At 39.8% G+C, this 17262-nt stretch overlaps 2 protein-coding genes across 2 annotated transcripts; both read left to right on the forward strand.

The window, feature by feature from the left end:
* Positions 1 to 604: 604 nt before the first annotated feature.
* htr3b (5-hydroxytryptamine (serotonin) receptor 3B) lies at positions 605 to 6513 on the forward strand (the record flags this gene model as incomplete). The annotated part of the gene is made up of 9 exons (XM_079171922.1): positions 605 to 638; positions 1361 to 1524; positions 1621 to 1665; positions 2038 to 2147; positions 3174 to 3343; positions 4080 to 4237; positions 5026 to 5236; positions 5474 to 5683; positions 6248 to 6513. The coding sequence occupies 9 exons, from the start codon at positions 605 to 607 to the stop codon at positions 6511 to 6513; spliced, it is 1368 nt and encodes a 455-aa protein (XP_079028048.1).
* A 2507-nt stretch (positions 6514 to 9020) lies between these two features.
* htr3a (5-hydroxytryptamine (serotonin) receptor 3A) lies at positions 9021 to 15936 on the forward strand (the record flags this gene model as incomplete). Its single annotated transcript, XM_079171297.1, has 9 exons — positions 9021 to 9108; positions 10414 to 10577; positions 11306 to 11350; positions 11707 to 11816; positions 11928 to 12097; positions 13425 to 13585; positions 14540 to 14750; positions 15239 to 15475; positions 15626 to 15936. The coding sequence occupies 9 exons, from the start codon at positions 9021 to 9023 to the stop codon at positions 15934 to 15936; spliced, it is 1497 nt and encodes a 498-aa protein (XP_079027423.1).
* Positions 15937 to 17262: the final 1326 nt, after the last annotated feature.

Genomic DNA, 17262 nt, shown 5'->3' on the forward strand with positions numbered 1-17262 from the left:
AATGCATCAATCCAATAATAAAATCTTTGGTACTTTTAGTGTATTTTGCTGCTAACACTTTTTTACTTTTACTAAAGTAAGATTTTGAATGCAGTCTATAAGTCTTGTGCATCATTTCAAACACATTACTCTCACTTTTGGTATCTTTGGAAGCTTTGTGATCTTGATTTTGAATAAAGGCGTTAGGGAAGTTAAGGGAGAACTGTAAATACGAGAAACTTCACAAGAAGGAAAGGAGATGGAACAACTAGTTGATTGGAAGTTTAGATCGCACCATGACATCCTCCATTTGGTGTGTTCAGCTGGGTTAAAACACCTTTAAAATAACAGATACCTAAGTGTTTATGCTCCTCTGTAATGAAGCAATACACTGGCACTAAACAACCCTTCAGGGAGTCATTATTATATGTATCACCTTACCCGGGCAGTGGAAAATCAATACCAGCGCCTCCAAAATGTCTGCACTACCCTGTTCATTGTTCTTCCCCTACACCGAGTACCGCTACTCTTGAAACTGTGGATATTTTCGTGTTGACAGAGGAGATGTTTTGATGTGACATCTGGATAACATCTGTCTTTTGGAAGGCTGATTTCTGTTAACTTGATGTCTCTCATTTGGCTGACTCTGTTGCTCTCAGGTAAGCTGCTCCTTTTGGCTAAAGATACAAGACAATTGCATTTCCATGAATAGAGGTATTCACCTGTAAGTTTAAAATAGCCTGCATGGTTTTATTGCAACCATTTCTGCTTTGTAAAATTTCCCATTAAAATAAAGTTGGCTATAAAGTTTTTAGATAGTTTGAACAAAATAGTTTGCTCTTTTTTAGTGTGGCAGCTCTATGACTCATTGCTTATTTTACTTATATTTGGTCCGTTCTCTCACAGACTCAGTTTTACTCATTTCTCAATTTCCAAACCGTACTGTTTTAAAACTTATTGCATTTGAAGCACCACAACCACCATTGTAAGCAAATACATATAATTGTATAAAAAGTTTCAGAATTGTACATTTATACAAAGCCCACATGTAAAGTGTTTTGTCTTTAAAAAAATCCTGACTGATAAAAACATAAACTTAATTTCTATTAGGTCTGTCAATGTAACAATGTGATAAACTTTCAATCATTAACAACACATTTACCACCAGTACGCATGCTGTAACATATTAAATGGAGCAACTGATGCATCCCAAAACCTTTTAGCAAGGCTGGACTAATTGGGTAAGAGACCCCGAGACCCCCACTTTACAGTTTTGTGCTTCATCACTAAACAAATTAGCAATTAATCAAATTACCACAAGCACATTGCCACACAGTGAACCTGGAGCTGGTCTTGGTGGTTCTCTACCTTTGTCTTTCAGCTCATCTGGCTGAATGTGTGCCGGAGAAGCCAAAGAGATCAGCTCTGAACCAGCTGACCAGGACCCTCCTCAGGAAATATGACTGCGGAGTTCGACCTGTTCACAACTGGACCACTCCTACCACTATCTACATAGACCTCATCCTGCAGTCCGTCCTTGACGTGGTATGCATGCTGTGAAAGCACTCTAATCAAAGTCCACACGTAGCCTCAATTTAAAATCATCTGTTAGGTATCATTACGGTTTTCTCCTTTCTGCAGGATGGAAAGACCCAGAGCATAACTACCAGTATTTGGCAAAGACAGGTGGGTGGCGTCTCAGTTTCCTTTTGACTCCTTATTTAAAGCTTCAGGAAACAAGCCTTTTCCTAAAAAACACATTTTTAAAATGAAAACAGCTGTAATTACCTACCTGCTCAGTGACCGACTTCTACCTTAAGCTTTAAACAACTTATGCAACACAGTGCGTTTTCAATTAATCATTTCTTGACTATATGCTGCAAATCTTGTGAATTTACAATAACTACACACGTGTGAATTATGTAGTATCGATTGGATTACAAAAAAATCAAGCACTAAAGTTTAATTTTTGCTTTAAATTATTTAGTAATTATTTGATTTCCCATTGACATTCCTAAACTGTATAATTGTAACACAAACATCCTGCTCTGCTTTCAGATCTGGACAGATGAGTTCCTGGTTTGGGACCCAGAGGAGTTTGATGGCATCAATGAGATCTCACTGTCATCTGATGCCATCTGGATTCCTGATGTTATCGTTAGTGAATTGTACGAAATTACTGAAACGATCCCTTCAAAAATATTTTAGTCTCAGTCTACAGTGTCCTTCAGTAGAACCAAGGTCTGAAGGAATGTGTTTTCCAACCTTTCAAGTAGCTATTAACCTCCATTGATTCCAGTTAACTAAAAAATTCCACTTGCAGAGACCCTGGTCTAATGCCCAACCCTGAGCTTTGAACCCTTAAATTAAAGCAAATATAAGTAGAATTAAAAAATGCCTTACTTGCTCCCCATAGAGATTTTAAAAAGTATATCTACAAGTTGATAAATAACAGTCTAACAGATATAAACTAGAATTGCCGCCTTGCGGCTATTTGCCTCTTCCAACCAGTGAAGTTGCAGTTTAAATTCATGACCATCTTTGTCCAAAATGTCATCACTTCATAATTTCCTTCTATAAGATAAGAATTTACATTCATTGCAAATTAATTATTGAGTTATGGCCAAAAGTGTGTTTTATGAGGTCACTGTGACATTTCCCCACCAAATTCTAATCAGTTGAGTTTGTGCCAGATTTAAAGACATTCTCTCCAGGCGTTGCTGACGTGCTGAGTTCACGAGGATGAAATGGACGGGGGGGGGGGGGGGGGGGGACAGTCTGAAAACATAATGCCTTCAATCACGGAAGAAACCCCAGAAAAACACACTACAGAATGCATTGAAAAATATTCAGCAATAATGTTATGTTATGTTGTCGGCATGATTTGTAGTAAATGGTCTAAAACGGGCAAAAAACACATTCTGGTCCCATAACATGGCTAACTATTGGCCTTGGCTGAAAATGGTTGTATAATAAATTGTATAATCGTTCCTCTTATTGATATTCTCTTCTCTGCTTCTGTCCTACGTATTTGTGATAATTGTAATTCACTTCTTATTAAATCTAATTGATAGTAAACCTCCACAGAGGCCATACACATGTGCTCATTCATAGCACTTGGCCCTCCAAATGGCCACTACAGCCTGACCGGTCTATGTCCTGTTGTCCCCCCTCTCCTCCATGTGTGTTCCCAGTGTGGACGAGGGGAAGTCCCTACCGATCCCCTATGTATACGTCAACTCCTCTGGCTCAGTGAAGTACTACCGACCCATGCAGGTGGTGCTGGCCTGCAGCCTGGAGATGTACGCCTTTCCATTCGACAAGCAAAACTGCAGCCTCACCTTCCGCAGCTGGCTTCACTCAGGTGTGTTTCCTGCCTGTGATCAGCTGGTGGTCTGTAAGCCAATTCAATTAAATTTGTATTTGCAGAGTAGAGGTTTATACCTGCGCTACCCATGAGGAATATGGTGCAACTACCTGATCTTGGAACCTCCCAAACCTTAGGGGAGATAGGAAAAACACATTTTAGTCAGTGTTAATAGCTTTTTCCAGAGCTTTCAACAGTCTTCATCAGAGAATGGAGCTTAATCAGTCGTATAATCAAGGGCCCACCAGTAGCTTTCCAGTAAGACTCCTCTATATGCCTGGTTGTTCTTCAACACCTTAAAGGGCAGGTACATCTTTTATTTTTATTTTTTTACATTATTCCGTAGCTTCCCAGTGGCGTTCCGTATTCAAATTCAAATTTTGGCCCAAGTAGGATACATATGTCTATCAAAATGCTAATTTCTCAAGCCCTTCACAAATGGCTGCCTGACAGCACGTTAAAATGATGAAAATATTCTGAATATAGCGTACACTTTAACTGATACTGATTTTTTTTAGGTGGCAAAAAGCCACTTTACCTCACCCTCAGAAAGCCCTTTCCAACTTAATGAAATAGATACAATTTCCAATTCACCTTGTTTGCATGTTATTGGACAGGGTAGGGAAAACTGAAGTACCAGGAAGAAATCCATACAAACACACCATCTGTGTGCTGATGATAAAAGATATTTACTGCTTTCCTTTTTATCCTGCATTATCGCTCTCTCTTGCAGTGAAGGAAATAGACCTGGCGCTGTGGAGGAGTGCAGAGGCCATTGCTAATGACAAGAGGGAGTTTATGAATGACGGAGAATGGGAACTGTTGTCCATTCCTTCAAGCTACTGGCAAATCCACCAAGACGACACCGACTACGCCCACATCCAGTTCAACGTATGTGCATCAATGTCTCAATCGTGTGCATTCAGCACATTAACGCAGGGGGGAATGGATTTGAATAAGGGGGTTAAAGTAATGTCAGAGAGTGTGTCTGCACTGTGATTGCTTATCGATGGTGAGCTCTAAACTGTAGCCGCTCTGTGGGTTGCCCCCCCCCCCCCCCCCCCGCCCTCCCCTCCACGCTGTGCGGAGGAATTGTAAAGTGTAAAGCAATTGGCCGCGACCTTCATGGATCGGGCTAGTGGGCTAATGCCAAATGATGGGACGGAGGCTGTTTGTGGCAAGTAAAGAGACAGATAGAGAGGGAGGCTGATAGACAGGGGAGGGTGAGCAACCATAATGAGACTGTCTCAGTGGCTGCCTGATCAATGGACTTCTTGTTAGTGGTGAGGGAAATGGCCCCATTGCCCATTGCAGGTGGAGAGCAGGGATGGCTGCTATTTATTCAGCTGAAAGAGCGAAAGGCTGTCTGACAATGGAGCATTTCATGGCTCACTGGGATATTGTTACATTGTGGCAGTTTTGGTGCTAAAGGTAGCCATGTCATATGAAAGGGGTTTCTGATGGAAAATGCTTTTGTTCCATTCCAGATCTTAAAAAATGTTGATTTTAACTGAACTCAAGAAAGATCTGTTTGAAGAAAGATCAAAACTAAGACAAATGAAAGCAATACTATCTGCACGGCTAGACACAACTAGAGGGAACATTAGATTGAATAATTCATATTATTTCTGCTATAGCGTTATCAGATTACTGCCTCTTTGCCCTCATCTTTCATTCAGGTGTTGATCCGCCGGCGCCCCCTGCTGTATGTGGTGGGTCTGCTCATCCCCAGCATCTTCCTCATGCTGGTAGATGTGATCAGCTTCTACCTGCCTCTAAGCAGCGGTACCCGCATAGCCTTTAAGATCAGCATACTCCTGGGCTACACCCTCTTCCGAGTCAACCTGACAGATGAACTGCCCGCCACAGCGGTCAATACTCCACTCATAGGTGTTGTTTGCTGCTTAGATCATTTCAGTTTAACCCTTATATTCATTTAGCTTTGTTTTAGACACAAGTGTGTCTGTTAGGTATACATGTACAACATTAAATGGACAGTACATTTTGTACTGCTTCTGTACAGTTTACAGTTATTGCAACCAGAAAGGTGATTGTTCTAATTCCAAAATGCCGTAATCTAGCTATTGTGCAACAAGCTTTTCTGTTTTCCCTCCCATCTCCACCCAGGCGTGTTCTTCGCTGTGTGCATGGCCATGCTGATGCTCAGCCTGATCAAGTCTATTCTGGTGGTGAAGCTGCTCCACCACAGTGAGAAGGAGGTCAGGCAAATGTCAGTGTCTGCCTGCCTGCTGGACAAGTACGGCTCAGCTGCTCATGGCTTCACAGAGAGCGCTTTAACCTCCATTAGGACCCTCGATCACATCAACCCCTCCGGAGGTAAGCTACGAGCTCAAAGACGTTTGATGTTGCAGATGTCCCGCTGACGCAGTGATAGCACAGTGTGTGTTTTGCTTAATGCTTCACCAAATCAAAAAGTCGGTTTGCAAAAAACACAGTTTGAAGGGTGTAAGAACACAGGCGAGGCATTTTAGAAAGTATAAATATGAAGCTGTGCAACCACAGTTCTGTGCTTAATTAATATTATGAAATCGTCTTAAGGCTAAGATGACCTTAAACTCATCGTATGCTTCAGCTTGTGGAGATTTGACTAAAGTATTTGTAAGACTCTCTTAAAAAGAGTTGCAAAGTCAGAGTGGTTGTGCAATTATTTATCTCTCTGATATATTCCATCTGAAAGCTTTCCATTAATGATACGGAGGGGGGGGGGGGGGGGGGGGGGGGGGCTGTTTTTCATCCAGTCTGGTGAAAGCCTTTTCGAGAGGAACACAATATCGATGTCAGGAATATTAATATTGTCCCATAATGATTGCTTTCAATTGTACAAATGTAATTAGAGAACCTGCCTGCATCTATATTCATATTGTTGACATTTCAAACCAGATTATGAGTTTGAACCCTCACTGGAGGAAGATCTGCTGTCCCTGAATGAGATCCAGGATGCTCCATCTGGGCTGGAGTGGCTTCTCCAGGAGCTGGTTTCCCTCCACCTGGCTTTGTCCCAGGAGGACAGTGAGTCTTCGGTTCAGGCTGAATGGCTGGCCCTTTGCTCGAAGCTCGACTGCTTCCTGTTCCGCTTCTACCTCTTGGTTCTGGCCTCGTATGCCAGTACGCTGCTGATGCTCTGGGCCAGTTGGAGCTTTGCCTGACCGCATTATCAGAGACTTAATGATTATTTGAATACTGTGAAAGAACTTCTGGCTTGTGATGTTTTTTACAGTGATTTGGGATGCATTGCTGTAGTCTGGTGGAGAAGCCTAAGTATGTTTCAATGCAAAGAAAGGAATGGAGGATTGTTATCGCAGACAAGTGTATTTTGGTCATAATTAATTTCCCTTCCACAAAAGTTATTAATTAGAATTGCATAGAACAGGATATACTTTATATTGTGTGCCAATATTTAACGAATGCCTTTAAAATATACTGTTTGATTATAATTATTTTTTTTTGTGTGTTTTGTAGTAGTGGTAACTTTGCGCTAATCAAAAGAGAAGGTGTAAGAAACACAAGCAATCAAATATTGATCAGGTTGTAAACAAACCAGAATATAAATGAAGTTCAGGCAGAGCACCTAAGTTGCACACGCATTTTGTAACCATTGCATCATATTAATACAAGTTGTAGGTGGCCTTTATAAACCATGTCTATTACTCTTCTGATTCTCTAATGCAAACGTTGATTGTTGTGCAAATCCCTCCAACACCCCAACTTCCGTCTCATGTCATTGAACATTCAAGACTGATGATCACAGTAGGTCAAAGTTGAAGCATGAAATCCACCTGTAAACTATGATGAATGTGTACAATGGATAATTTGGGGAATCATTTTACTGTTTGCCTTTAATTTATCTTTTAAATAAATGTTTGGCATATGTCTTATCTGATCATGTTTCGTGCTTTCTCACCTTTTTTTTGCAATGTCATCATGTCATCTCAGCTATTGACTATAACCAATACTGATTGCCAAAACTACAACAATACAATTCGTGTTGTCTGAAAATAGACCTATCCTTCACTGCTCGCCTAACCTCCAGATATTGCATTGCCGCTGTAGAGCAACATTATAGCTTGAGACATGATTGTTTCGCATCGGTTATCATGAATTCCCGACACTGAAGATTGACTCAAAGATACCGTATAATAAAGCAGCTCTCTGGAGAAAATCCTCAGTGCCAGTGTGATGCTATGATACTGTATTCACACTTTTATCTCCATCCCACTGCCACAAAATAGATCAATAAAACCCATTCAGAGCTCAGCTGCTGTGTCTCCATTCCCTGTTGGTTTCCTAATAGTCATGACTAGAATATCAAAAGTGCGTCATAGCAAACTTGCCGGTGGAAAGATCCATATTAATGCAATTTTCACAGTATCTGCGAACCTCTTCTTCCAGTGGATCTGGTTACATGATGTTATGCAACTAAGCTGAAGATAAATGTTTAGTCAGTACTTTATTACTGTCTGTATGAGGTAACAAATGGCTGTATATTAAGTTCAAAGCTTTGTGTATCGACATTGTTGTGAATGTGACTTTCATCTCAATATGACTGCATCTGTTCTTTGGAAATAAAATAACATCCCTTAAGTGTATTGTTTTGTGACGATAATACAGAACAGAAGTGATAATAAAAGCCTCACAAAGTCAAACCAACCAGAAACCTGCCTATTCATATTTCTGATTTACACCAAGTCATGATAAAACGGTCTATATAAACATTTTGGAAGACAGCTATGAGCCCTCAGAGGCTGCAGTGTTCATGCTCATGTTAATTGCACTGTGAAAAGCTGAAAAGGTAGGCCACCAAATACATCCGTATGAAAATGTTGGCATCGGAGCTTTACAGACGGAATGGACGGTATATGGGGGATGATTCTCAGTTCTTCTGGGATGTTTCTGTACATTAGCTATTATTCAGCCAGGCACAAACAAATCCAAAGAAAGCATGGTCAGACGTAAAGCAACCCTCTAGATAAACAAGTGCAAATTCCCTCATACTGGTGTCCTTTGATAGTGAGTAAAACAAGAGTGGAAACTGCTGCCATGACTCAAATGAACATGCAAACTTGTGGAAAGCCTTCCTAAAAGAGGGGAGGCTATTATTGGAGGCATATGAATGCCCATAGAATAAATGTTCAGCTGTCACATATGGCAGGGATGTTCAGGCGTCTACATACTTTTGGCCATGTTGTGTCAGTGGAGTGTTTTTATTCAAATGTTGTTGGCGAGCACACAACTGGCAAACTAAATCTCATTTGATCAAATAATTTCCTTTCAATAATGGCAACCTTCAATATTTGGGATCTCAGCATTAAGTAAAGTAAAGCAGGCAACTATGTTTTATGTGATAGAGGACATTAAACGCTGAAACTTTGCTGCAGTAAGTTAGTTGACACTCTTTCCTAACAGTCTCTTAATTGTGCTAAATCACTATAACACACTGGCCTGATGTTGGCATACTACTTAATTAGATGATCACTCAGACGTGATATACGATCCGGTCACTAGCTTTCATTTCTGCAGTCTTTCAGCTCCATTTATCTCTGAGAGCGGGTGCTTTATTGAACACGGAGGAGTGGCGTCAGCGCAGACGGCTATGAGCTGAGTGACACTAACAAGGTTTTGAAAGTGGATGCGAGCGAAGTGATGAATAAAGTGGATGGATATGGAGGACATGGGTGTGAGGCATCCCGTGGCCTTTCATCAGAGCGTCAGTCAGACTTCCACAGCGGGCGAAGAAAACACAGGTGAACTGGCACCATGAGACTGTCATCAGCCTGGACTGCACTCATTTTCCTTCTTATTCAAGGAGCATCAAGAGCCTGCACAGGTACAGCAGCTTCTGTTTTACTACAATATATGCTTTCAAATACTTGACTGTTGGCCTACCTTATCATGACAAAGTCCCTTAACTCTTACTTGCCAGCAAAATTTTTGTCATAAACCCTTTTGATGTCTGAGAAAAGGTGTATATTAATATATGTTATTTTGACTCTGTGGTCTGACTGCAATATTAGAGGTAATTGCTTAAATATTACTCACATATTTTGGAAAAATTGTTCGAATCATAGTTTACAAAACGGAATTATTTTAGTTAATTTGAGAAAATTATCTTGATATTAGATATGGCATTATTATATTAAAGAACAATAATAGCCATACCAAGCCATTAGGGATTAACGCCATTGTGTCACTATATGCAGTATGTAGTATTAAAATATAGATGTTACATTTTTTTTGTATTCATTTTTTAAAGACATTTGTGTACCACAGAGCTAAAAGAAGGAAAATAGTAGTGAAAATTCAAAATAAAAATGATAACATAAAATCAACCAGAGGGGTAATCTTGCTTTAAAGTTAGTAGTATGAAATATATTACATTTCAGAGCATGTCAATTTAAAATGTAGTTCAATATACTGTGGCACGTTCTATTTATTCAAGTGTCATTGTTTAAACCAGCTAGAAACTGTTACTGAATATATAGGAATAGGAGGTTTTGCCATCCTGCCATCCAATGCTGTTTTTCCTGTGCTGTCCAGAAAGTGTTCATCTTTCATCTACGATCTGCCTGATTTCATGTGAATGCAGCATTAATACGATTTTAGCGATACCGAATCCAATATCGATTCCTCTTATCAAACTTTTATTGATTCTCTTATCGATTCCTGTTAACGTGTTGGGTGGTAAAACAATATATATATACATAGGCATGGGTTCCACACTAAGTTTTTTTTCCGCAATCGCCTGTCACAAAGCACCAAAAGTTCTATCTTTGTACAGTAATTTGCAATTGCTTAAATCCCTATTTACATTTCAGAAATATTTAAATCAGCCAGAGTTTATTAGCTATTTATTCCACGAAGAAAAAAATATCTGCTTTATAATGTTGAAGCATGTTTAACTTACACATAGGCCTATTGATGCATATATTTAAATGTGTTTCATAACTTTTTGTTAATGTACCTCTCTCGCTGACAATATGAGACAAATACTATGTTTGACTTCTCCATGTCAGTGCACATAACATGATTCATATTTTATACGTTTTCAGTGAAGAAACTGGGCAGCAGCCCAGGAAGATTTGCCAACGCCACATTAGTGCGGATATCTGAGTTTTTGAATGCGGGTTATAAGAAGGGAGTGAGACCAGTGAAAGACTGGAGGACGTCCACTATAGTGGCCATAGACCTCATGGTTTACTCCATCCTCAATGTGGTGAGTTACACACTTCCTGAATGTTACACTAACCTGCCAACAGTGAACTACTGTGCAGTTTTATGTATATCATCTACTGTGCATATCGGGACTCCTTTAATTATTGTTCTATATTTCCCATCTGCATAATTATTTGCATCACGCATACAAACGTTCAAACCTCATTGAGGCTGTACAGGTTTATATTTGATTAGTAACACTTATATTAAAACAGCAGAACGAATGGATTAACCTCCTACGGTCCCTGTGGCAAAAATTGGTTGTTGTTTTTCAGGCCTGTTGGCTGGTCTTTGAAAGGCGTAGGGTATATTAATCAGCGTTTTATGGTGGGGTTAAATCTGTAACGATAAATGTAGCAACTAATTTGTCAAAATGTAAACAGGAATTAAAATTCCAGTGTATAATGAATATAGTATGTAAACAAACACTTGAATTGAATAGATCCGCTCCATTGTCACCAATATTGAATCTAGCATTTGAGTCTGTATTTCGGCACAATATCCAACGTTAGTATTGATGCATCCCAACTATTAAGTGTTTGTAATACATCAGAGCATATTCTTGAACTATTCATTTGAAGCTTTATTAAAAAATAACCCGATTGACATGTGGGTGTTACATTTAAATGCTCTTTAAATATGCAATCAGCACATCAAATAAATTGATGTATTAAAATACAATTTTAAAATAATTTTTCTAAAACTCTGATGTCTTCTATTTCACTACAGGATGAGAAGAACCAGGTGTTAACAACGTATGTATGGTACAGACAGGTAAGACAAAAGAATTTCCCAAAATCACAACATGTACTGTAAGTTGCCAGATGCTACATCAGGAACATAGCTTTATTTACTGCATTATTACACTATCAAATATGTGATCCATTTAACCAATTTCTTATAAATATAATAGCAAACTCAGTGTAATTTGTGATTACATTTGTAAATTTGTAAGGTTTTAATTGTGCGATATTTGTGTATCTTATTCCTCTTCAAAGCCTGATGTCTTTACAGTCTAAATATAACATCTGTTACTGAGACACGATTGTTATATGTGTTTACACTCTATCCCGCAAAAATCCATATCAAATCATCACTAATTTAGCTTCTTCCTGTCGACAATACTTTAGTCATGGACGGATGAATTCCTGGTGTGGAACCCAGAAGACTTTGATGAAGTCAAACAGGTTTCTATACCTACTGCTAATGTGTGGGTGCCTGACATCCTCATCAATGAGTTGTAAGAACTGCTTCTGTTGACGCCATCACTTCTGCTCCTTCTATTATTCTATCAGCATCCGTCTTTGCTTCTGAACAAGTTTTTGTTGACATGTTTGTCTCTGACTTGCAGCGTAGACGTGGGGAAGTCTCCAGACATACCTTATGTCTACGTGACACATGACGGACTGGTGCGCAACTACAAGCCCATCCAGGTGGTCACAGCCTGCACTCTCAACATCTACAACTTTCCATTTGATGTCCAGAAATGCAGCCTCACCTTCCAGAGCTGGCTACATACCAGTAAGTGCATTCATCACTTTCTTCACCCTCATTTACGATGTGATTGAACATTTATTTTGGTTTAAAGCGTCAACACTACAAGCTTTCAGGAAATCCCAAACATCGGTTGGTTTTAACAGGGTCTTCGGTTAAATTCTGCGTACAGAAATAAAAATCATATTCAGGATCTGCATTTGCTTGTTTAATGTAAGATATATTTGGTTTTTTTAAAGCCACAAAACATGCTTTTTAAGGAAGGTTTGAGGTTTTGGTTTCTTAGAACAAGGTCTCCATTTAGATAATAATGATTGAAGATAGATTCCAGTTGGCGCTGTACAATGCAATAGCTGTAATTAGGTATGGTAATGTTAGCTTTGTTTTAACTTCAAAATGAGCACAGAATGGAACCGACTTCCTTTAGAAACATATTTACATTAATGACTTAAACCTGCATTAAAGGATGATCACGGCTCATTACAACTTGGGTAATGTTTTCAATTACTTAGAAAAAAAGATTCCAGACTTATACAAAATAATATAATAGCAGTCTTTTCAAAAATATTTATACTAAAACCCTTTACCAAACTAAAACCATGATAGATTAGGCTCTCAGTACATTCCCCATTCTAGAGCTCATAATTAACATTTTTGGAGTATTTACGGGTACTTCACATTATCCACATTCCTCTGCAGCCCTCTCAATGACACATAATCTGCCGTTATGCTACTTTTCATTTAATTCTGTCAAAATGGTGAAAAATAGGGATGCACCAATATCATGACGATCCTGACAAAAATAGCTCGATTGGATATGGGTGATAATAGGCCGATCTATTCAATTCAATTCTATTCTATGTTTACTAGTTTAGGTTGTAGTTTATATGCTACATACGTAATATACTGGAATGTAATTCCTGTGTAACTTTTGACCAATTTGTTGCCACATTAAAAAGGTTTACACCAGCAACTTCTTTTAATCAAGTTGCTGATTCATTATTTTAATAATTTTAATTCTTTCTTGTTTTACAAAGTTAGGATAGCAGTGTTTAAATCACGCCTGCTGTTTCCTGACACAATAAAGAAAGATCCCGGTCCCTTCCACACAGTAAGGCATACAAACACTGACCGGTGCATTCCTATTGAAAAATATTCACTGGCATCAGACAACAACAGCCGCCTCTGTCTTCAACTCTTCTCATTAAGACTTGAGTGAAACAACCGCTCTGTCCTGTGCATCTGTGAACTCTCCCCCGCTGTGACATGCGCTGAGAGAACAGAGTGGAGGGAGAAAGGTAACTTGTTGCCATGGCCGTTTCACGCTGCTCCCGACATTGTGTTCGATCTGTAGTTGATGACATCAACATCACCCTGATGCGAAGCCCCGAGGAGCTCAGGGAGGACAAGAGCGTCTTCATGAACCAAGGAGAGTGGGAGCTGCTCCACATACTGTCCAACTACAAGATCTTCAGTGTTGACAATGACGACTATTATGCTGAGATGAAGTTCCATGTAAGTATTTGAAATAACGATTTTAAGATGTGTGTGGTGAAATGTCTGTCTAGCTTACATATGAGGTGTCTTAAGATTTAGGAAATACACTTTTATTGAACATAAATTAACTTGCATCACCACAATGTAAAACAGTGTTAATGTATTTAAATGTAATGGCATTTTTAATGATAAAATAACATACATTTATGATGTTTCTTAAGGGAATCCTATCCAAATAATATGTAACGTTAATATCTCTGCGATGGAATTGGTCAATTGTCTTAGAGATCGACAGCTTTCATGCGTCACGGTGACCTGGTTGATATGCTTTCCTCACAGGGGTGTGAATTGACCTTTGTATGAAGCCAAACATAATAAAACCTTAGTTTCTGAAAAGATAAGTAGGAGCCCTCTCCTCTCTTCACTCCCCTCTTGTAAAAGGAAAACAAATAAAATCAGGGAAACACTGTTGTACACTCAAAGGTCAAAAGCGTTGACAGATGACCCGTCAATGGCAAGAGTTTAACAACTGAAACGTAAAGAGCACATGCGGTGCACATGCGGTGGTAACAGGTCCAACGGGTGTATTCATCAGATGACCCATGCAGCTTTTCTGGTCAACGAAGGGTCTCTCTGACCTTTGACTCCAACGACGGGTCTACTGTCACTGACTTAAAATAAACCTATACTAAACTTACATAAACTTAAAATATACCAACTGAGCAGTTAGCATCGTTACCCTGCTAGCTCAGCGGCTAACTGCTATGCGATTTCAATTAGCCAGCGTTGATCACATAATTCAGGCGCGCGCAAACAAACACACAAACACTAACGTTCAGGCTAACTAACTAACATAGGACAGAGCCATGTTAGCTTTTTCCCTGTTTTTTTTTTAATGATATGCTAAGCTAATCATGTCCTGCCTTCTTTTAAATCTGACATTTTGACTTGACATAAACCTACATTTCCCAGGTGGTGATCCGGCGGCGGCCGTTGTTCTACACCGTGAACCTGCTGCTGCCCAGTATCTTCTTGATGGTGATGGACATTGTGGGTTTCTATCTGCCACCAGACAGTGGAGAGAGGGTTTCCTTCAAGATCACCTTGCTGCTGGGCTACTCTGTCTTCCTCATCATTGTATCTGACACTCTGCCTGCCACTGCCATAGGAACCCCTCTGATAGGTGACCGGGATGTATTACTGCTTATCAGCAGTTTGAATTCAGAACATGATTTCTGCAAGGAGTGTCAGCGTATGATTTTAAAATATCTCATTTTACCTCTAAATTAATGTGAAAATAAAAAAAAAAGTACTCTGCAAGTCATGCAGAGACAGATTGGTGAGGGCAAAACAAGTTCTGAGAGTGCACTCATGCTAAATTCAAGCACCAATTTCAGGATTTTGGAGGGCTGGAGACTATCGCAGCATGAATTAGTTGGAAGGCAGGGACACATCCTCATAAAAGTTACTGTAGGTCTTTAACAGTACAACACGCACACGCAAATTCTAAGATAAAATCTCCAAAAATAGCCTGGGATCCAACCTGCAACCAACCGAAACGCAGTAATTTAGATATGTAAAGTATGGAGCATTATACTGCTATCTGCTTTTATGGAATATCTGTGAGGGGATCAACATCAAACACCTTGTCTCATTTTACCTGTGCTCTAGGTGTGTACTTCGTGGTCTGCATGGCCCTGCTAGTGATCAGCCTGACAGAAACCGTCCTGATTGTGCGTCTGGTCCACAAGCAGGACCTGCAGCCCCCTGTGCCCCACTGGGTGAAGTACTTGGTGCTGGAAAGAGCTCCGGTCCTCTTCTGCATCCACAAGAAGCACAGCCTCTGCCCTACACTGTCCTCCCAGGGCACCGACCTGGAGCACTACAAGGACAACAACTATGGGACTGGTAAGGTGCAGGTGAACGCATGTGCAGTAGCCTACAACAGCGGTGTTTCACTCTTGTGCCATTAAGCAAAAGTGTATTCAGATTTGTAATCTAATCATAAAAAACTACAAAATTAAGCAATATGAAGCCTGTCCTTGTCCCATCCTGCAGCCCAATGCCCCCTCCACCACACCTGTGAGATAGGCCGAAGGCCCAGCCACCATGACAGAGAAGTCAGGCTGATCGGACTGGGTCTGCCCCCATCTAGGGACCCCACCCCGCCCGTCATGGACAACATCCTGCACGAAGTGACAGCGATACGCCACTTCCTGGAGAAGAGGGACAGGTGCCGGGAAGTTGCCAAGGAGTGGCTGCAGGTTGGCTACGTGCTGGACGTGCTGCTATTCAGAGTTTACCTGGTGGCCGTGGTGGCCTACAGCATCACGCTGGGCACGCTGTGGTCGGTGTGGCAGGTCGCCTGAGTCTCGTCCCTGTACTGCTGTGGACACAAGCTCAGTGGGGAGAGCACTGAATTCAACAGGCCAGTTATTGGCTCTATGCCCTGTGTAGCTCAGTGGATACAGGGAGGCACTCGCATAGCATTGAAACAGGGAAAGGCTTCCTGTAGTTGGGATCTATGTGCAAAGGTCAAGCAACCAACTATCTCTACAAATATTATCATTATTATCATCATTTTAGGTTTGACCAGAGAGTTTTAAAGTTGTAATATGAGATGTTTTCAGAGCCTGCCCAAGGCTTTTTGAGATGCCCAAGCAGAAATTCCCCCACACACTTATAGATTAAATTATTGTTCAACATCATGAAGGATTAACAAGGCCGGCAGTAGTGGTAACACGACAAGCAAAGGTGAATAGACCATTAAAAGAATAATTAACAAAAAGAAAAACATCAACTAATACATTAACCTGGCAAAATGTTGAGTTTCTTGTTCATATAAAGTGCAAATGTAGAAAAACTTAAATCCACAAGAGCATCATATACTTGTTCCAGGCAATTTTGGTGGCGGAGGAGTCATATAAACCACTTACATTAGTTGTGTCTGGTTGTGTTTGAAGGTCTTGAACGAAAAGGTTTTGGGTTATAATCAGCCATTTAAAAACAAACATGGAATATTGCCATTGGTATTTAGTGCCGTTGAAAGCCTGGTAAAACCTGAGAAGAAATGAGAAAATGTGTTAAAGGTCAAACCTGGAAATATCCAACATCGATGATACAGTTTAAGAATAAAATATGGAGTAAGAGGCAGTGCTGTTATTGCAGTGTAAAACATCTACATAAATAAATAAGGTATGTATTTACATCGATCAATATATGAGGAATTTATATTAGTAAGGTAATAATTGCATATGACCTGTTTTGCACTATATAGGAAACATCTGACTGCATGTCCTTTCCTTGAATGTAGAAATGATTTAGATGTTTATTTGGTAAATCATAAGTCTGTAAGTAAAATGGTGGAAACTTGTAGCACTTCAAATATGTAAAAATAATGTTCATATAAACGTCAATGTGTCACCTCATGTAATAAAATCTGTCTAAAAACTATTATAATGTTGAACAGGATTTCTGTAACTCACAGCGTTTCAACAACAGATGCTTGCAGTGGTTTTCTTTAATTATGTTGCAAACAAATCATTTACCACCTTCCCCTTACTTTTAATGAAAGACCATGTGGGCCATAATAAAAAAAATAAAAAAGTACATTTTAATATTAATTACTATATAATGTGAGATGATTGTCTGACCCATGTGATGTTACATCGCTAAAAATGTACAAATACCACAAA

This window comes from Pholis gunnellus, assembly GCF_910591455.1.
Source record: "Pholis gunnellus genome assembly, chromosome: 13".
NCBI lineage: Eukaryota > Metazoa > Chordata > Actinopteri > Perciformes > Pholidae > Pholis > Pholis gunnellus.